Source organism: Chelonoidis abingdonii, chromosome 13 (assembly GCF_003597395.2).
Source record: "Chelonoidis abingdonii isolate Lonesome George chromosome 13, CheloAbing_2.0, whole genome shotgun sequence".
NCBI lineage: Eukaryota > Metazoa > Chordata > Testudines > Testudinidae > Chelonoidis > Chelonoidis abingdonii.
In genome coordinates, this window is record NC_133781.1 from 18,275,512 (window position 1) to 18,296,895 (window position 21,384).

The 21,384-nt window shown below is 48.2% G+C and overlaps 2 protein-coding genes across 4 annotated transcripts; one reads left to right on the forward strand and one right to left on the reverse strand.

The window, feature by feature from the left end:
- Positions 1 to 149: 149 nt before the first annotated feature.
- Positions 150 to 13,261, forward strand: MIF4GD (MIF4G domain containing). 2 transcript variants are annotated; one of them, XM_032792944.1, is made up of 6 exons: positions 150 to 234; positions 6,253 to 6,386; positions 9,055 to 9,164; positions 9,960 to 10,115; positions 11,074 to 11,166; positions 12,139 to 13,261. In XM_032792944.1, exons 2-6 carry the CDS (start codon positions 6,305 to 6,307, stop codon positions 12,364 to 12,366), a joined length of 669 nt encoding a protein of 222 aa, XP_032648835.1. In that variant the 5' UTR covers positions 150 to 234; positions 6,253 to 6,304; the 3' UTR covers positions 12,367 to 13,261. The 2 variants fall into 2 exon arrangements, with proteins under 2 accessions (XP_032648835.1, XP_032648834.1); XM_032792943.2 differs by lacking the exon at positions 150 to 234 and adding an exon at positions 421 to 556.
- Positions 13,262 to 13,760: 499 nt separating this feature from the next.
- Positions 13,761 to 20,808, reverse strand: MRPS7 (mitochondrial ribosomal protein S7). Of its 2 annotated transcripts, none has more exons than XM_032792941.2 (5): positions 20,709 to 20,808; positions 19,728 to 19,919; positions 18,690 to 18,753; positions 15,536 to 15,703; positions 13,761 to 14,531 (listed from the first exon to the last, which is right to left on the reverse strand). In XM_032792941.2, the coding sequence occupies exons 1-5, from the start codon at positions 20,783 to 20,785 to the stop codon at positions 14,310 to 14,312; spliced, it is 723 nt and encodes a 240-aa protein (XP_032648832.1). In that variant the 5' UTR covers positions 20,786 to 20,808; the 3' UTR covers positions 13,761 to 14,309. The 2 variants fall into 2 exon arrangements, with proteins under 2 accessions (XP_032648832.1, XP_074927901.1); XM_075071800.1 differs by having other exon boundaries at positions 20,674 to 20,807.
- Between the last annotated feature and the right edge of the window lie 576 nt (positions 20,809 to 21,384).

Sequence of the window (21,384 nt, forward strand, 5' to 3'; positions counted from 1 at the left end):
TAGGATGATGAAAAAGGGCGGGGGAGCAAGAGGATGCAACGAAAGATGGATAGGTGAATGCAGAAGGTTCCGTAAATCCTGGTTCTTCCAGGCGGTGGCGCTGCTGTTTCAGCACTCCTAAGTCCCTCCTCCCCTTGGCTCTGGCTGCAAGGAAATGACCTAAGAGGAAACCCGCAGGTTTGCAATGGAAAGAATCCGTCTGGTGGCAATCACTGACCCCAAAGAAGCTGACAAGTAAGAGCAGCAGCTGGGATTTTCCGCCTGATCCTGCCCGCTGGGGTCTCGCAGGGCGCTTTCCTGGTGGAGGGGCGACTGCATGAAGGATGCCCATCTTGCATTTGCATTCCATGCTTGAGCTCCTGCCTTTCCTGCTTCTGCTGCTGCTGTTCTTGGCGCTAGGTTTTCTCGTGATCTATCTGCAAAAACCCGAACCTGAAAGCAAGAAGAATTAGGGGTAGGGGCGGTTCTTCTCTATGCAAATAAGGCACCAAAGATGCGAACGCTGGAGTCCTGAAAAAAAAGCTCTCGGGGAGAGTGAAGAGAAAAGCCGGAGCAGGTTGGTGACATTTGCAAAGCTGTCTGGGCTGGGCTGCTCTGATTAGTTTCAGAAACAAACTTTTGCCTCTTCGGTGGAGCAGCAATTATTTTTTAAGCCGGGACGTTTCTCTGCGTACTTTCTCGACTGCAGTCCTGATTTTTAAAGCAAACCAAACATGTAATTACTTGGTCCCGTTCTAGGCTTTTTCAGTAAATTTTTTGTGTATTATTTTTTCCTAATCCAGGAAAATAGTTTATAATTTAATGGTGGCCATAAGTTGAGGCAATTTTTCTGGAGTTTTTGAGGCCTAAAATCATTTTCCTCTTAACCAACTAACCTAGATAGATAAAGTCCTAAAAACAGGTGATAGGGCAGGCACTTCCATAATTGTTTTATGCTTGAAATTTACATTGGTATCCTGATCTTCCCCCCTCCTGCTGACAAACAATGGGGAAGTGTTCCCCTGCTGTAAATTAATATTTAGGTGGCTGTTAGGTACCATGGTGATGGGGTTCCTTCTTAAAACATAAATGGATAGTGAGGCATGCCCCTAAAATTGTGCTGTAAAGTATATCAACCGACCCACATCAAGTTCTGGGTGTTTAACTCCCCCTCTCATGATGGACCTTCAACCCCACCCGCACTGTCACCAGACACACCCACAAACATTATAGATAACCTAGTCCTGGCAAGGGGGAAATCGTGACCCCCAGGTCTATCTTAGGTATTCATGGTTCTCGTTACCAAAGTATCTAAACACCTCACAATTTTAATGTTTTTATCCTCAACACTATGAAGCAGGACAGTGCTATTATCCACATTTTACAGATGGGGAACTGAGGCACAGAGAGACTGTGACTTGCCTGAAGTAGTAGAGAATGGAATTGAACCCAGGGTTTCCCATGTCCCAGGCTAGTATCCAAACCACTGGGACTGTCCTTCCTCTCTTTTGTAGTGGTTTTAGTTGGAAGCAGAGATCTTAATGTTAGGAGAGCCCTGTTATACTGCCCTACTGTTTTTCCTGCCCACCTGTCAGGAGATGAGCCCCAAGATGTCAGGAGGGTATTAATAGTCACCTGAGCGAGGGAACTTCAATCCTGTTGCTCACTTTTACAGTTTGTATGGAGCCTTTACTGAGCTCTAATGGGAGGCTGGTATTGGACTGATAGGATATAGTTGGGAGTAGTGGAGGTGGGGCTCCCACAGCAGTGTTATAAAATATGTCAAAGAACCAGCAGCAAACTGAGTTGCCCAGGACAGTTTCAAATGTACAAAGTCCTGTGTTTTATCCTGCTCCTCCCCAGAAGCCATGTAATGACTCTTCTGTGGTGGGTAAAGGATCTTCAGGGACAGATGAAACATGTTACTGGTGCGATCACTTATCTTATTAAGTTGAGTTATTTTCTCCTGGGCTTCTGAGGATCTCTGATCCAGGGCTGGGAAGCTCAGTGTTTGGGTGTGGAAGGTAGGCAGGGGTAATTCCTGGAGCTCATCCCCCCCCCCACCACCCAACCTCCTTGTGGCAGCATTAAACTTATGAAGGTGCATTGTGCAGAGTGATGTGCTTCTAGCTATGGCAGCATCCCACATGCTGGGGATGGTAAGTGCCTTCACTCTGCACTCAGCTGGCAGCTCATCCCCATTTGGAGGGGTGAGACCCTCCTATTCCCCAGGAACGTGAGCAGGCTCAGATGAGGCTGAGTGCTTGCACAGTTAGTAAGAGTGCCAGGCCTTCTCTTCTGCCAACCCACTTGACTTCTGGGTGCTATCATCATATCCTCTGAAACGCTCTCATCCTCTCTTTTCTGGAGAATGAGCAGCAACCGTGCTACAGCCCAGATGTCTGTGGTGGGAAACAGAGGGAGAGAGGACCAAGAGGAGAACCATGACTGAGTCTTTAGAAGATTTAATAAAAGAAGGGAAGTCTCAAGGTGTGGCCTGAAATTCCTGAGAGGCTAATGGGAGTGTTTGGTTGTCAATCAGTAGAAACTCTATTCTTTATATCCACAATGTATGTGTCTGCCCCAGCCCCTGTATTCTGTTCCTGCCCATCTGCATTGTGCAAGGAACTAGTCATGCTGTGTAGGTGACCACTACTGAACTGGCTGCCAAATGCTGAAGTTAACAAGCGGGAGGGCTACTGGCAGGAGGTGGCACATACTTGAATGCAATCATAGATTTTAAGGCCAGAGGGGACCATTATGATCATGTAGTCCAGTGGGTCTCAAACTTTTTTACTGGCGACCCCTTTCACATGCCAAGCCTCTGAGTGTGACCCCCACAATAAATTAACACATTTTTTATTTTTAACACCATTATAAATGCTGGAGGCAAGCAGGGTTTGGGGTGGAGGTTGGCAGCTCACGACCCCCCGCATGTAATGACCTTGTGACCCCTGAGGGGTCCCAACCCCCAGTTTGAGAACCCCTGATCTAGTCTGACCCCCTGTATAGCAGAGGCCAGAGCCCCTCACCCACTGACTCCTGCATAGAGCCCATATGTCAGAGGTTTTCATGCTGTGGGGCATGCCCCCCTAGGGAGGCACAGAGGAATGTTTGGGGGTGTGAGTGGTGACACCAAGTGGCTCAGGCTTTAGCTGTGGGTGATGGGGCTTGGGGAGAAAGCACCACCTTCACCCCCTGACTCATCTTAGTGGGCCTCCCAGCCTGTGAGTCAGTGTCAACACCTTGGTGCCCAGCAATGGCTCTGCCCCAAGATACCATCGCATGCATCTTCCCCTGCCCTGAAAATCTGAGGGGGCAGGTCCAGGTATTGGGGAGTGCAACCAAAAATTGTAACTCAAAGAGGGGGCTCAGCTCAAAAAGTTTTACAACCGCTGCCCTAGATTGTGGCAGAGCTGGGCGATCTTGTTTTTAGAAAGATGCCCGATCTTGATTTAAAGACTTGGGTGTTGCATTCCCTGCTTCTCTTTGTTCTGTGATCTTCATTGCACTGAGAGTCATTGATGCTGCGGTGTCCCTTGCAACAGAGAAGTGATGGGACTCAGGAGTAGTGAACACAAATGGGATTTATTATGCTGAGCATTCATGTCTGGTTTTCACAGGGACTTTTCTCCGTAAACATCCCACCAGTGCTAGCCACAGTAGGATCGTTCGATAGACATAGCACTGGCATTTTTACTATTTGGCCATCCACATTTGCTGTGAGCAGGGCTAGTTGATGCAGTGGTTAAAAAGGCCAGGAGCCATGTGCTCTCTACACTAAGGCGACTACTGATGGGGAGCTGTACCTGTGTTAGCAATGGTGTGATGCTTCAGGGGAAAAAGGCTAGGGAGAACTAGATCCTGTAGCCTCGTATCGCTCTAGCTTGCAGACTAAGGTGGAAGTGCTACACAGTGTTACCTTGCAGGGTGTGTCAAAAAATGCCAGCCCAGACTCGGCAATCAAAAAGTGGACTACAACTACTGCTTATCCTGCCAATGATTCATGAAGCTCTGCCTGAGGCAGTGGAATGACATCACATCCTCATTAGGAAAGAGAAGTTTAATCGAAAATGCACACAGAGCTCTGTGTGAGTCATCATCATTGTTGAATCTCGACATCTATGTCTGCTCTCTCTCAGAGATGGCTGCCAAGCTTGGCAAAGTATTCTACATTTTCCAATTCTTCTTTTTCAGTGTAGATCTTCCTTGTTGGGTCTGATGATTGACCGGGGACTGGCTGGTGGAGAACTTTTGTTTTGCTGATGTGCGGAGTTAGTCCTAGGCTTTTGTGAGCTTCACAGAAGCAGTTAAGGGCTGTTTGTAATCCTCTTTTGAGGGTGCACCTACAGCACAACCATGTGTGTACTGAAGTTCAGTTATTGTTGATGATATTACTTTAGTTCTGGCATGGAGATGATTGAACTGAGAATACGCACAGAGCTCTGAGTAAGTAGGTGGTATAAGACTCAGGGGAGTTTACCTGAAGAGACACCTTGTGGACAGGGAGCAAGAGATTGTAACTTGTGTGAATTTCCAGGAAATGTTTGCTAATTAAACATTGCTGTAAAACCAAAAGGAACCTACCATCTCCTTATAAATGCATTAGGGGATGTAAACTATATCTAAACCCAAGTCTCTAGGCAAGCAATATATTCAACTACAGGAGTGTGTTCTGCTGTTCAGAACATAGTCAGGCACAGAGTTGTGAGAGAGCTAGAAGGTCTCTACTGTGTTTTGAAAACAGGAAACTTGCAATGACTGGGTCTGATTCTGTGCTGTGCTTCGGGTGCAGCCAAGCAGGGAGCAAAGGTGGCTTTACCCCACCTTTGCACTGCCCAGATTCTGGGCAGCTCTAGGAACCAAAATTGCCCTTGTGTAAGTTAGAGTATTTACGGGTTGCTCTAACATACAGCAGCATGTTGCGGGTTGCAGGGCTATACCCTCTTACTTCTGGCAACTCTCTCTTATGGGGGGGCTGCCCAGATGAGGGGCAAGGGCCCAGCTAGGTGTTCAGCTTGACCTACCTAAGCAGTATGTGCAATCCTCTAATTTTATAGATCTGACTGCTCCAAGCCAGGTAACATGCTGTGTGGTGCATTAGAAAAGATTGCATCTTGGACATCTTATGGGAAGCAGGGAGAGAGTAGGTGGCAGCCGCAGGTTTACAGAAGGGTGTGGTCCCCCCGCCTCCCAGAGCAGTGCCAAAGGAAGTATTGCAGGTATTATATGATTACAGCAACTTAGATATGTGCTTTGTCCCTCTAAGGACAATGGCCTTCATCTGACTAATCCCTGATAGCTGCTTCCTAGGCTGTTTGCACAGTGACTGTGGAATTCTGATGAGCTGGCAAAACCCATTGAATGCTCCACTTGGACTTTTGCCCTCCCAGTGTTTGTGACACAGGCCACTGCAGCCCTGCAGCAAACATTTGATGCCGCACCGACCAGTGGCTGGTCTCATATTAGGTAAGACTGGATGCGTATGTGAAATGACAACTCCCCCAAAATAACTAAGCAGAGGAAAACCCAGGAGTTTCTAAGATCATTTTGTACAAGGGAGAATAATGCAAACTCTAAAGGAGACTAGAGACTTAATAATGTTATTGGCTGCAGAATTTGCTCGCTATCTCTGTTTGCCACTTCGAGCAAGATTCATCTCTGGCGCAGCCCCTCTGAAGTCAATGAGTTTGGAATGGCACTGTGTGAAAGCAGCTCTGCTATGAACTGACGGTGCAGGGGGGAGGTGGATTGAATGATCATCCATATGTTTTGAATCTTCCCTATGTCTTTGAGCAAAATCAGCTGAATTGTAGGTTCAAAGCCACATGCAAGCAAATGAATCAGCAGACCCATGCCGTGCTCTTGTGTGCATTTCCTTGTGACAGGCTCAGGCTGTTTCTTCCTTTAAAATACGTGTTTTTTTTGCCTCTGGATGGGCTGTTTGTTTCTGAAGCTGCAGATCAACAGTTTAAATGGGTTATTATATCAGAAAATATATGGGCTACCAAAGAGAGCCAACTGGCCAAAGACCCCTTGTTAAAGTGGGGCAGAGGGCAGGGATTATAAAAAAATAATAATGATGGTTTCGCAGGATTAGGGTTTGGAGTTTGGAAAAATCTTACAACCCCAAAATAACTGAGTGCTCTTTACATTAGTGACTTGGTTAAACCATACAGTGCTCCAGCATTTCCCCAAATGGCAACACAAACACCTACACTTATCCTCACCCATCTCCCTGCTTAACTAAGACGTGTTTGATCTCCTCCCCAGGGTTTGCCACTAACAGCCACTTCCCTAACTGCACTGTCGCAGCAGGCCAGACATGGGAGACACGGGCAAAGAAGAGTATAAAATACAGTCGTTCGACACCGAGACGCAGCAGTTACTGAAAACTGCTCTCAAAGGTCAGCAAGCACCTGTTTTTCAAGGACCCCTGGCATGACTTCTGTGCCCAGGCTGGCTGGCAGATCATGCCTGAGGAACCAGATTCCATTTTGTCTTGTTAACACAGATGGCTCCGAATAGGAGAGCTGTATCAGAAATGCTACTAGCCTGCTGCTTGGCCCTCAAAATCTTTTCCCCAGCATGGGTGAGCTAGTGCTGGGAAACACAATCTCTACTCCCTGCCACCTTCTCCCTGAGATTTAAGGCACAGTTGTCTGAGTTCAATTCCAGATTCTGGAAGGGCATGTCCTCTAGTGGTTATAATCTTTCTGCTCCTGTGCCGTCAAACGGTCTCTGTTCCAATCCACTGGCCAACCCTCTATCTATTCTCCCCCAATCCCAGATTCTTCTGTCCCACTCTGCTACTATCCGCCCATCCCCCTACTCGTATCCCAGCCTCTGATCCTGCCCGGTCCCCCCCATCTGCTATCTGTCTCCCCCATGCTCCCAGTAACCCTAGCTACTTCCTCATCCCCCTCAGCAAATAATCAACATTCTGCACTCTCACTCCTCCTCCTGCCCCACTTCTCTTTGCTCCTATCCAACCCCCTACCTTGCCTTCTGCCGCTTCACCTTTGTGGCTATATATTCTCCCATCCTCCTCCCCTGCCCTCTGTACTTCTCTCAGCCTCTGACAACAGCTCCCCCTCTGCTTCTCCCCACCTCTTGCCCCTGCAATCTCCCTTCTCCCCCCTCCCCATTCCTTGCGCCTTTGCATTGCAGTCAGGGAGCTTCCTCCTTCTTCTGGGCCCACCAGCAGGGGGAGCATTAAGAGCATAAGGGAGCGTGTCTCCCTGCTCTCAGTTCTTGTGGACTGCTGCCACAGTGGCCTCTGACAGCCAGGAGAAGCAGTTGCAAGGAGAGTCCTGACCAGCCCCTGCAGACCTAGGTTGATGCATGCTCAGTACATCCAGAATTGGCAGAGAATTTCTCCACCAGTCTCTAACAAGTTTCTAATAAGTATGGAATCATAGAACTGTAGGACATGGAGGACCTCAAGTGGTCATCTAGTGCAGCCCCTTGCGCTCAGGCTGGACCAAGTAAATCTAGACCATCCCCAACAGGTGTTTGTCCAGCCTGTTCTTAAAAACCTCCAATGATAGGGATTCCACATCCACCCTTAGAAGCCTATTGCAGTACTTAACTATCCTTATAGTTAGAAAGTAATTCCTAATAGCTAACCTAAATCTCCTTTGCTGCAGATTAAGCCCATTACTTCTTGTCCTGTCTTCACTGGAGATGGAGAACAATTGATCCCTGTTCTCTTTGTAGCAGCCCTTTACATATTTGAAGACTATTAGCTGGTCTTCCATTAGTTGTCTTTTCTCAACACTAAACACCCCTAGTTTTTTTTAACCTTTCATCAGACGCTGGGTTTTCTAAACCTTCTGCCATTTTTGTAGCTGTCCTCTGGACTTTCTCCATTCATCCACATCTTTCTTAAAGTGTGGAAACCAGATCTGGACACAGCACTCCAGCTAAGGCCTCACCAGTGCCGAGTAGAGCAAGACAGTTACTTCCCATGTCTTACCTATGATACCATTGTTAATACAGCCCAGATTATTAGCCTTTTTTGCAGATGCATAACATTGTTGACTCTCATTCAATTCGTGATACACTATAACCCCCAGGTCCTTTTCTGCAGTATTCTTGCCTAGCCAGTTATTCCCCGTGTTGTAGTTGTGCATTTGATTTTTCCTTCGTAAGTGTGTAACTTTGTCCTTGTCTTTAGTGAATTTCATCTTGTTGATTTCAGAACCAATTCTCTAATTTTTCAAGATTGTTCTGAATTCTAATCCTGTCTTCTGAAGTTCTAGCACCCCACCCATTTTGGTATTATCCACAAATGTAACTTATAAGTATACTCTCCACTCCATTATCCAAGTCATTACATTAAAATATTGAATAGTATTGGACCCTGGACTGACCCCTGCAGTATTACATCCTGCAGCCTAGTTTTTTAAACCTTTCCTCAGAGGTTGGGTTTTCTAAACAGAAGCAGGAATAAAGGGCAAATGTCCTGATTCTTGTACCCTTCCTCTGGTCACTCCTCAGCCTGTTACCAGCATTCTCCTCTCATCAGGGGCTTAACAGACACTGCCACACACTTAACAGACACTGCCATATTCATTTGTCTTTTTTCAGCAATTTTTTCACTTTCTGGAAGTTTTGTCTCCTAGAGAAAAGCCCAGGGTAGGAGGGGTTGGGCTTGGAGGCCTCACAGGGAAAAGTCAGCCCTGCTTCTCAGCTATAGCATCTGTATTCAAAGCAAAATGAAAATTTGCCCATTCAGCTCAAATTTAAACTAGCCCCCTACTCTCACTCTTATCCTCTTCCCCTTCCCTTGTGATGACTGTCTCTGCCAAAAATGGCTAAGTACCCTCTGAAGGTGCCATCCCTGATGCAGTCTGTAGGGGGGCTACAGCAGCTGAGATAGCTGCCTCTGGTCCCTGCCAGCCTGGAAGTGAGCCTGAGTTCTTGCAGCATGGTAGCACAACACACTGCCATGTGCACCTAGCTGCTTTCCTGATGTTATGAAGCACGAGCAGGAAGGGTGTGAAGTGAGGAATCTGTGCAGTGTTGGGAAGTGAGTGAGCGGCGCTGATGATATCATCTCTTTCCCTGCAGACCCCAGCAGTGTGGATCTGGAGAAAGTGGCTAATATCATCGTGGACCAGTCCCTCAAAGACTGTGTGTTCAGTAAGGAGGCTGGGCGTATTTGCTACACCATCATCCAGGTGAGATGATGTCAGCATGCTGACAGCAAATCCTTAGTGAGACACAGCCTGCCCTTCCGGATCACAGCTAGTGCTAGTGGGTATCTTGGTGTCTCAGCTGGGCTTGCCTCAGTCCTACAGCATTTACAGAGAACTTTTAATCTGCAAAGCACTTTATTAGCACTACTGAGCCTTCCAATGCCACCCTCTAGAGGAGTATAATCCCCTTTTCAAAGAAAGGGGAAATTCAGGCACACAGAAGAAAAGACTTGCAAAAGGTCATGCAGGGAATACAAGCTACACCTCCTTTCTCCCAGTCCTGCATTCTTACCACCAGACCAGCTCCTCTCTGTCTTTGTAAATGTTTTAACAGAGGCTACAGTATTTCCACTGCTTGCCCCATCTGCCAGAGATATGCAGAAATCCAAACCTGCCCCCATGTGTGTGAGTACAGTTTCTCAGGCTCAACTGGAAGAGGGTCCCTAGTCTTGGGGCAGTGGCTTTCATGGCTGAGGAACTTATCCAGCATATTGAAATGGTTTCTTCCCATAAGATCATGAGTGAAGCTGGCCTGTGGAATTCTGCATGCTGGAAGGAGATTCTCTAGCTCCAGCAAAGCAGTGAAATAGAGGAAGAGAATGGGAAGGGATGTGCAGGCCATGACAGTAGCCTCAACTTCACGTGCAGTTAGACTCCCACCAATCATCTTTCTCTGTGCAACAATAGGAGTCTGATAATGAATGATATGTAAAGACCCTAGTCATGTGGATACCCACATTGTTGTCCTCCCCTTTCCTCGCTGTTCTGGGGTCCTAGGCAGAGAGCAAGCAGGTGGGCCAGAGCATTTTTCGACGGAGTCTGCTTAACCGACTGCAGCAGGAGTATAAGGACCGGGAGGAGCTGCGAGCCCGCTCGCCCCAGGCATGGATCTGTTACGTCACCTTCATCTGCAACATCTTTGACTACCTGAGGGTAAGGTGCCTATGTAGAGGACATCCCTATCTGCTCCCTCATGCCTAAAGAGTATCTGAACCAAACCCCTTCTGAGTTAGGGGCAGGAGTTTGGAATCTGGAGCGAATTCTGAATTTTATGGCTAAACCCAAAAAACCTTGGTTCTGAACCCTTTACTCTGTGTGTGGGTTGGGGATCTGCATTCAAACATTACAGTTCAGGCTCTTTGCTAATTGTTATGTTCCTCTCTGCATATTGAAGGCCATTGCGTGCTGTTCCCCTTATTAATAAAGTAGGGGATGAGGGAAGAGTTGTCGGTATGTAGAGCTGAGCAAATAATTCTTAAACAAACCTTGAACAAATGTAGCGTCCCTCACAGCTCCTGGAACTGGTGTACACACCTTTATTGGTCATTTCGCGCACACTTTTTGGAGTTCTTTGCTCCCACTGATCTCAAGTGTACTAAATTCAAGTCCCATTGCTTAATTGCGATTGGTTGGGGAAATTGGATGGTATTATTTCCTGTTCGGTGACTGGATGAGTGCTAAAGTCCTCCAAGCATGCATACTGAAATTAGCTTTCTGGGAGCTTTGTGCTCGTAGAACTCATGAGCTCAGATGCTGGCAGGCAGTGAAAGGACTGTGAACAGAGTTGAAATGTAGGGGGAAAGCATGGGTATAGCTAATTATTTTAAAATATAATCAAATATTTCTGGAAAATTCAGATTTTTGCATCACTTTCCCATCTCTTTTGGTACCGTTGCCCCATGCAAAGATCCCTGGTCCTCTAAGGGAGACATTTCTATATGGTCTTTTAGGCAAACCCTGCCAGCAGGACCCTGAGCCAGAGTGACACCATAACTCGTTTCCAGAAGAGCAATTCCCCTCCCATTTGAGAACAGTGAGGGAACAATTCTTTAAAAATAAACCGCTGCCTCCTCTGCCCATGAGCTGATATGTGCATCTGGCCCATTAACAGGTAAACAACATGCCCATGATGGCACTGGTGAACCCAGTTTATGAATGCCTGTTCCGACTGGCACAACCTGATAGCCTGAAGAAGGAGGAGGAGGTGAGCACTGGTGAGATGCTAACATGCAGGGAGAGTTTGTACAGGCAAGTGACTGACAAAAATACTGTCCTGTAAGGCTGCTGAGAATGGTTTGAACCAATGTCTGGACCAAAAGGAAGGCACAGAGCTGAACAGAACTTATTTTCCCTCGTACCTATTGTAAGTGGGGTGGGGACAGGGAACAAGGGAGGCTTGTAAGGTGGGAAGTTCCCTGCAGCCCCCAATGGAGGAATTATGGAGGTGATGGTGCATCCATTATTATGTTGCAACCACAGTTCCATTCTTCCCCCATTCCAAACGTTTTTAGTTCACGCTCCATATCTGACCGTGGCTGATGTAGGTGCGCAGTGTCAGAGCCTCTGAATGCCAAAGGCACTGAAACAACCAAAGGACTGTTATAAAGTTCATAAGTCATTGGACATGAATTTTGCTTTTGCTTTGCTGTTCTCCGTGGCATCCTACCATAACATACCCTTCAAGCACTCAGCGCTACCAGCCTCCTGCTCATAGCGCAGGTGCCGCTGTTCCTTGTTAGTTTACGTGAAAGCAACCAGCATATGGTCAAAAGAATCCAACTCACCCTGGAAACAGAGCATGGTTCAGACAGTTCTGTTCAGGTGCTTATACTGCACCCACTGAAGGAGCTTTGTGGACATGTTGATCCAGCTTTTGCCACCTGCAGGGAGCCTCAACATGAATTGATGCAGGTCTAATGGTGTGAATTGCTGCATGTTTCTTCAGCAATTTCATGTGTGAAGCTGGGAGATCTCATGGACACCCCTCCTTCCCAGAGAGGCCCCCTCCAAGCAGCTGTCAACATCCAGGTTCCTAGTCACTACGAAAGATTGATAGAAATAGTAGAAATACAGGGGAGCAGGGTGGGGAGAACCAGCCTGTATTAATTTGGCGGTGATGGGGCACTATAGGCCCCCACACCATCTTAAGGTGGCTTTTTCCCTTTCCTCTTTTAAGGTGGACTGCCTGGTGCTGCAGTTGCACCGCATTGGTGAACAGCTGGAGAAGATGAACTCCCAGCCAATGGATGAGCTCTTCTCCCTTCTCCGAGATGGTTTTCTCCTGGAGGAGGGGCTCAGCTCACTCTCTCAGCTCCTGTTGCTGGAGATCATAGAGTTCCGCGCTGCAGACTGGAAGATGACAGATGCAGCTCAAAAATACTACTACAGTGAAGTCACAGATTAAACCTTCCACAGCCAGAACTAACTCACTCAGCGGCTCAAAGTTTCACCCTGGCACTTTCAGGAGCAAATGTCACACAAATATGTTTCAGATATTTAAGTTAACATTTTCTAATGCTTTTTCTAAATAGGATTTATATTGTTTACTCCCAATAGACCCTTTGTACCGTGGCTTTGATGGACTGCAACGGGGGACAGTTTGATTTGGGGACAAGGGCAGTTTTAACCTAGCCAGAGCTTCCATTCTCTTTATCTATGACTTAGGTTAATTAATGCCTCTCAAACTGTTGATTAACTGTATCCACAGCTTCCAGCTCACACCAGCATTTTACAGTAGCAGTCAGGAAAGCACAGCCAATGGTTTATACTGAGATCAGCTCTTATGTGCCAACTCAGTCACCCACCAACAGAGTTGAGACAGGTGAAAGGAAAAGCTTTCGCAGCTTATTTGGAAAACTGCCCTCTGCTGCTTACTGCCACATGGAATCCATGCCCATAATACACAAACCAAGCTTTAAAAACAGTCCTCCAGGATGAGTCTCATCTTGCTCCCTGTGAAATCAATGGGAGCACGACTGAGCCCTTTACATGGGGCAATCAATTGTTATTTCTCCCAACCCTGCCCTCTGGCAGGCTGGGTGCCTATGGACAGCAGAAGTAACACCTGCTTCTGGAGGAAGGAGACGCCAGCCAGTGTACATCATAGCAGCAATTTCCTTGAGCACATGTAGCTAGAAACTGTTTTTATGAGTTTTATATAGTAACCACTATGGAATTTTTTCCAAAAAAACAATTTAATAAACTTCAATATTGTACATTTCTGTTAACAAAAGGGACAGACAAAGGGGAAATAAATGTTCTATTGAGGTTTTTTCTAATAAAAGTTTTCCACTAATGAACACCATGTTTTCTCTCTCCACAGAGCTCTTGCTTTGTAACATTTCTAGGGTGTTGGGTAGCTATAAACAGGACACGAAGATCTCCTCCGTAAGATTGCCATGTGTTAGTTTTCCTCTGCTACAGGGTGGCAGAGTTGCTTGTGAGCATGGAATTAGATTTTTAAATCAAAACAGAGGCTAAGGTTTGGGGTACTGAATTCGTCCCCATCCTCCTCCTCAAACTATCAGTCTTTCCTTTGCAGTGAGCAAAAGTGTTCTGTGTTTTCCAGCAAAGCACAACAGGGACAGAAGTGCTAGCAGCTCTTTTACAGGACAAGAGAAGGATTTCAACTCTGTCTAGCTGAGCGTAGGTGGGATGGCATCTCCTAGAGAATAACCCTTCCTTTAACTGACCCCCTAGAGGACTGAGAAATACCACTCCTCTGGTAGAGTGATGGGCATTAGTACAAAACCCTAAGGCAGTCAGCCAGCACTAGGATGTGGTGACAGTCAGACTGAGGATGATAGACAAGTTTCATTTTTATTTTCTCATTAACATCCAGATCACATGTGCTTGGTCAAACAATGATTCTGCTAACAGACAGTATTGCAACAATCTAAAATTCAAACTAGGCACTTCTCTGCTTCTGGTATTGATACACACAAAGAACATTCACAATGCAGAATACGTTCCAGCTTGCTCACTCTTGGCTTGGATCTAACGAGCGAAAACTTGTTTATAATGTTAGTAGACTGACTTGAAGACATCCCCTCCCCTGCCCTCAGAAAGCAGGTAGGTGGAAGAAAGGATATTTTATAGTGTTGCTCAGAAAAACATCTAAGGGAATGAAGCTTTTGTGGATGCATTTTTCGTCTTGATTTTTCTCTGCTTAAGGACCCAGCCTAGAAGCAGTTAACAGAAACTGGCAGGCAACCTCCCCTATACATCATCTCTGCAGAAAGTAAACAGAGGCTGCTTCTTCACAGGTCTGGGCTCCATAAATATAAGAGTGTGAGGAAATGTTCTTGTTGTCATAAGACAAGGTCTCTCTTGCTCTCAGGGGGTCCCCTACCACCAGCGATAATGGGCATACGCTCGGTTAGCCTCAGCCATCTTGTGCATGTCATGCTTTCTCTTGATCACAGGGCCCTCATTGTTGAAGGCCTGCAGCAGTTCCTGGGATAGTTTTTCATGCATGAATGTCCGATGATGCTTATGTTCCCTGCACTCAGTAATTAACCACTTCATGGCGAGGAAGCGTTTCCGATTGTCCTTCAGAGGACTTGGGACCTAGCAGACATTCAAGCAGTAGCACAGTTAAAATGCCTTACCCCACAATAGGACCATATGCTGAAATAACTTTTTTCAATTGTTTAACACTCCCAGGTGATTAAAAAGTGATTAATTTCTTCCCACCCTCTCAGCATCAACTCTAGCCAAGCATGAGTGAGTTTAGCATCAGTGAAACATTCCACTCCAGCAACAGCAAACTGCCTCTATCAATTCACAGATCAGGCACAGCAGTGCAAAATTTCCCATGTTGGCAGCCTCAGACCTGCCCAAGAGCAGTAGCCACCTGTTGGGACTAGAGGGATGTTCCATTTGGTTCTTGGCCTCTTTGCAGAGACTGCCACTTACAGACTGGTTTTTGTGATGTAGACTCTTGTCTATGGGAACTTGACCAAGCTATTTCCCGCAAGTCTCTGTTCAACCAGCAGAGGGCAGTAATTTATTGGCTGCATAGGAGGTTGGTGAAGCACTCCATATTTCATTTAACAATCCCATGAGTTCTCTAGGTGCGTTTACCTAATTAGGAGAGCTGAGGAGACAGCCTTTGTCAAGGCTTTAAATAAAACAAGGTATCTATATGAACCTTTTCTATGTGCTAACCTGCGTTCTACAGGGGCTAAACCGCTCTGCTGGTTCTACACAGGCAGCATGGTCTAGCCGATAAGACATCAGATTGAGATTTCAGAGCCCGGTGGGGTTTCTTGGCTCTGCTTTGATATGTTGTGTCACCTTGGACAAGTCACTTCACTTCCCTGTACCTGTTTCCCCTCCCACACTTTATCCATTCAGATTACAAGCGACTTAGGGCAGGAACTCTCTCTCTCAGCACTTACAGACCCCAGCCAAGATCAGAGGCCCATTCTGCCATTATAATACAGATAATAAATGGTACTTCCAACAGAAATGCAAGCAAGTTTTTGGAGGGGTGGGAAGGACTCTAGTAGTTTTGCCCTCATCCAATTCTTTCTAGCCTAGCCTGGCCTTCAGGTCCCTCTTCTGTTTACCTGGTAGGTTTTGCCTCCTTTTTGGATGTTGCAGAGCCCAATGATGGGCTGGCAGTTTTTCAGTGCCTGATGGAAGATGATGTAAGGGTTGCACTCAATGCTCTCCCTCTCCTCCTCAGAGGCTTGATGGTATTTCTCAATCTGGTTCCTCTTAATGGCTTCTAGGGTCTAAATACAAACACAAGGAAACATGCTCATGCTCCTCAGTTTACAATTGGCTTCCCTACAGGATTTACTCCACTCCAGAGTAAAGTTAGAATCAGGACAATTTCAGACACACCCTGAGAAATCTGGGCCATGGAGGATTCCACCCTACTACACCTTAACTAGGCCAGTAGGGGATGCTCTTGAGCAACTACAGGTTTTACTCAGTCCTCACCTCCTTACCCCAGATTTCCACACACAGACACATTCCTCTGCTGGAGTCCAGTCCTCACTGGTTTTCCCTCTTACAGCCCATTGGTGGGTGTGAAGTGTAGCAGTGATCACCAACAAATGGAGGGAAGCAGAGAGGAGAAAGCAATACTGACCCCACTCTCACCTTACAACTGCCTATTAGATTTTCCCAAGATGCACTTCTACCTGCTCAGCGTATCAGTTACACCAGTTTACATTACATAGCATACTAGTTGTGCTGCATTCACCACTTTTCTGGTCAACTTATACCCATCATCCAACACATACTAATCGTGCAACACTCACTGTCCTTTACAGCAGTGGTCTCCAAACTTTTTTGATCGCACATCCCATCAGTAAAAAATTTGAGTGCGCAACCCTGCCGTGCCAGCTCTACCATTTTTTTTTCTTTTGCAAAAAAAGCTGCCTCCTGCTGCACACCCCCCAGGATCCTCTTGCGCACCCCACTTTGGAGACTACTATCTTAGGATACAGTCTGTGAGTGGGTCACACTCTGGGTTGTTCAGTAGAACAGGATCCTGCCTCCTTTCAGAGCAGGTGTCTGATGGAGCAAACAGGACCCCAGCAGCAGTTCTGAGCTGGGGAGATTCACCCATTGCTGGGGCACAAATTCACCCATTGCTGGGCCTGTCTCAGGGGAGGGAGGGGCTCAGAGGTTTGTAACACAGTTACATTTGCAGATGAACAATAACTTCCTCATCCCCCATATCAGTCTCATTTCTCACCCCTCCCTTCCCTGACAATCCAGCTCCAGGGACAAAACGGGGAACCCCTCTGAAGCCCGTCCATGCCCCGCCCCAGCCACTCTTCCCCCTGGGCCCGCCCATGGCCCCCCCAAGCTACTCTCCCCCCTGCCTGAACCCCCAGCTGCGGCCCCGGGAACAGACCCTGGGCAGAGCCCAGGCAGCGAATTGATGCTGGGGCCGCAGCTCCAGTCCCTCTGCCAAGCACTTCCCAGCCAGGGAGCAGCTGCCTGGGGCAGGGAGATCTGAGGCTGCAGGGCCACTTGTGCAGACTCACTTTCCTGCCCGGCCCTGGCCCTTTCCCCGAGTCCCCCCCATCACCTGCAGGCTCCAGTTTGGGGGCTGGTGCGGGCAGAGACGAGGGTTAATGCCAGTCTCTCCCACACAGACCCCGCCGGGGAGCAGCAGCGGCTCAGCCCAGGCTCCCGGCTCACAATGGAGAAGGCGGTAGCGTCTGACCCGGGAAGGTAAACAGAGCCAGAGCATGGGCAGGCTCTGACTGTAACACAAACCAGACGCCGAGCAATTCACTGCTAGGCTCCTAGGGAAGGAGGATGCTCAGTCAAGGTTCCTTCCAGCCCTACTCGTGTGATTTGTCTGAACCGCCCCCGGGTGCTGGGCCGGGCTGCCCCAGGCAGGGGCAGGGGCTGCAGTGCAATGGGTCTAGCGCTAGGACCCAGAAGAGAGCTGGGAACGGAAGTGAACTGCACTCGCTACAGTAACGCTTGGTTACTCCCGCCCCAAATGCGGAAGCAAAAAAAACCAAAAAAGAACAAAAAAAAAAACACGCCACTCAGACTTTTGCCCGAACTGAAAGCAAAAAAAAAAAAAAAAAGTGCTCCCCCTGCCACACACACCCCCAAGGATCCTCTTGCACACCCAACTTTGGAGACCACTGCTTTACAGCAGCAGTAGATGCCACTTAAATCAAGAATCCTGAAGCCCATTAAGTTGGGGCAGGTCTGTACTGAAGAAATTAGAAGTCTTCTGGACTTCAGCTCCACATCAACTAATGCCCAAAGGGAGGCAGCCTGGTTCAGCGAACAGTCAGGGATGCCCTGAGAGGCAGGAGATCTAGTTCCGATTCCTGGCTTTGCCACTGTTGTCTGGTCTGATTTTGGGCAAGTCACTAGACTTTTCTGTATCACAGCAACCACCTGTAAAATCTGGATAATGATACCCCCCTTCTTTGTGAAGAGATTAAAGATCTTCAGATAAAGAGTGTGAAGTATTAACATTATAGAAACGAAGTATCCACCTCTTATTAGTGTTGCCCAACACTTCTCATAAAACCACTATTTTCAGTTGCTTATAACTCAGACAAATTTCAACTCTTTGGGCTGACATTCTCCATGCTGGGTGTCTGCCTCAGCATGAATTTTTTTAGGAAAATTTTAGCCAGAACAGTTCCGAAAATGAAGCCAGGGAAAAAATATTTTGTACATGTTAAAAAATTCTTGCAACCTTTTCTTTAAGCTCGAGTGCCCCCTTGCTTTGGAACAGGGACTTCAAATTTGGAAGGTGGGTGGTCTTTGTGTCAGGGATGTACGTTTTGGTATCCCTGTGAAAATTCACCCAAATGTGGCCAATTTATAAACCACTGAAGAAAACTGCAGTTTGCACATGCTCAGTAGATACTAGGTAGAGCTTAGCAGCTATATTCCATCTGCACTAGGCATGCTCCATTCCAAGGCTGAGTAAGACTTTCACTGCAATTGCAGCTCTGTGCTTCTGTGGTCTCTGCCAGTGCTGGGCATCGGAACTGAAAGCAGGGAGCCTGCCTCTCCTTTATTCTCAATGACCCTCCTACTTGGCCCAGGCAGCATGGAGAAAGCTACCCGATTTGATTGCAGACGGGATAAGCTCTGCACAGGCAGCCTTACTTCTGGCATTTCATAACTTCTGAGTGATTCCCTTGGCAAGCTTAATAAGGTTATTTTAATGCAGTTTTTTGGCATGTAATATTTAAACACGAGAGAGTCCAGTCCCCTCACCTGTGTAACGATGGATCTGGCCAGCACTTTGTTTCCTCCCTTCATCATCATGTTGGTGAATTTACTGCAAGCACAAAACCAAACAGGATATAACTGGAACTTTGGTTCCATCACCAGAGGTCCCTAATTGTGTTGTTCCTGTGGTTAAATCCTATCCCTGCTAGATTTTGGGTGGCTGTGCTCATTTTTAACCACTATTATTCAATGGATCTTCCTCATGGGAAGATATTAATCCAAATAAAGGGATTATGCCAGGGATCGGCAATCTTTGGCATGCAGCCTAAGAGAGTAAGCACCCTGGCGGGCTGGTTTGTTTACCTGCCGTGTCCGCAGGTTCGGACGATCACAGCTCCCATTGGCCGCGGTTTGCCACTCCAGGCCCATGGGAAGCAGCAGACAGCACATATTTCAGCCCACAAAGCTTCCCGCAGCCCCCACTGGCCTGGAGCGGCAAACCATGGCCAGTGGTAGCGGCGATTGGCCGAACCTGCGGACATGACAGGTAAACAAACTGGCCTGGGCCACCAGGGTGCTTTACCTTGGTGGGCCGTGGGCCAAAGGTTGCCGATCCCTGGATTACACAAAGTAACAGGAAGGTAACAGGCAGCCCGGTAAACAAAGGCTGATGCGGTGGGGCACTGCATTGGCTTTACTTCTCAGCAGTAATGGGCTCAGAAGCAGAACCCTCAATTACTCCATCCATTACATTGTTTCATAATAAAAGCTATTTACTTAAATTTAAACAGCAAATCCCTATCCAGGTAGAGAGAGCTCACTAACAAACCTGAATCCAACTCATCTGCCGCCCTCATTCTGGAGAGGGGAAGAGAGAATTCTGTGGACATGATCCTGTTAGGAGCTGACCTCTAGCCGTCCACCAGGGTTGTGGCTGTTCAGCCCTTCTGAGCAACGAACTCAGTCCTGCTCCCATTGAAGTCAATGGCAAAACTCCCAGTGACTTCAGTGGGAGCAGGATAAACTGTCCTTGATCCTTGGGAGACATCTAGTGTTTTAACAAAGGAGACTGTGCTTTCTGACCTGATTGTAGGGTCACTGAACACAGAGCTGGTGACATTAGAAGCTGTAGCTTTTATGGGCTGGAGGGTCTTGAGCTCCTGTTGTGTTTTCTCCTCCTCAGACAGCCCCTCCAGGGGTGTGCGGTACACCTCCTTGTTCACTTCTGGTTCGAGGTAACTGGGGCCATATCGGCTCCATCTCACCTGGGTTAACCTGCAAAGAGTAAGATGGGATGGCATTGCTGTATACAGCATTCCTCAGTCTGGCTCACCAAGTCCATCTCCAGTGTTACGGAACAAGTCTCAGAACAGACAGGGATGCAGATAGGAGTAAGGGGGTCCAGGCTGGGGCCCTGGGACAGGAAAGGGCATGAGACCAGGAGCAGAGCTGGGTGGCACTTCCTTCCTGTCCCCCATGGGGGCTGGCCTAGGGCCCAGACACGCCCTCACCTCATTCCTCTGCACACCCCCACCCCCCAAGAGGAATGCATCCCACAGTTTAGGGACCTCTGATATACAGGGTTTAGTTTGGTTCATAGAATATCAGAGTTGGAAGGGGGTCACCTAGTCCAACCCCCTGCTCAAAGCAGGATCCCCAGATAGATTTTTGCCCCAGATCCCTAAATGGCCCCCTCAAGGATTGAACTCACAACCCTGGGTTTAGCAGGCCAAAGCTCAAACCACTGAGCTATTCCCCCTCCCCCAATGACAAAGCACCCCCACTACACAAATTGTTCCAGCGCCCCTGAAAGTCCCATTCTCCTCCCCTGGTCCAGGGCACGGGGGGCCCAGTCGCGCTGCTCCTTCTCCCCCCGGCAGCAGGGCCGAAGCTCGGGGAGGGGGAGAGGGAGAGCGGCCTGTCCCCTCCCTGAGAACAGGGCCCAGGCGGGGGGGGGGGCGGTCCCTGATAACCTGCCCCAGCAGCAGCGTCTGACTCTACCCGAGCGCCCCCAGCCGCTCCGCGCCGCCCTCGCCCAGTCTCCGCCGCGGGGCTGCTCCTTACCCGGGCAGCCAGGCCCGCGCGGGAGGGGCCAGCCGACGGCCCAGCGCCGCAAGCCGCCCCGCCATGGGAGCCGCCATCTTGCATCCGCGCTCCAGGACCCCGTCAGGCTGCCCGGCCGCAGCCTGCGTTGCTACCGCCTGCCCGCCTGGTTGCGACTTGCGTGTGCAGAGCAGGCCGGTGCGCGCCTGCCTGCTGAGTAGGGGCCGGCTGCTGTCCTGTTGCAGCAGGACATTGTTTTCCCCTCGCTGTCAGTCCCTTTCCGCCATGTGTACTGCAGTGCAGTGAAATGTGGGCCTCATTCTCCTCTCACAGCAGTTTTACTCCAATGCAACTCCATTAACTTTGGTGGAGTGCAGGCTGATTCACACCAGTGTGCAATCAGTCAGGCATGCTGACTCTGTTTTTTCCTCTTTGCAGCTTTCAAATACTGATATCTGATGTCAGGCAGCGGTCTGGCAGCAGTTCTCAAACTGTGGGTCACAACCCCAAAGTGGGTCAGGACCCCTAGGGTGATCAGATGTCCCTATTTTATAGGGACAGTGCCAATTTTTGGGTCTTTTTTTTATATAAGCTCCTATTACCTCCCCCACCCCCGTCCTGATTTTTCACACTTGCTGTTTGGTCACCCTACCATTTTAATGGGGCGGCCAGCAGGGCCAGCATTCGACTTGCTGGT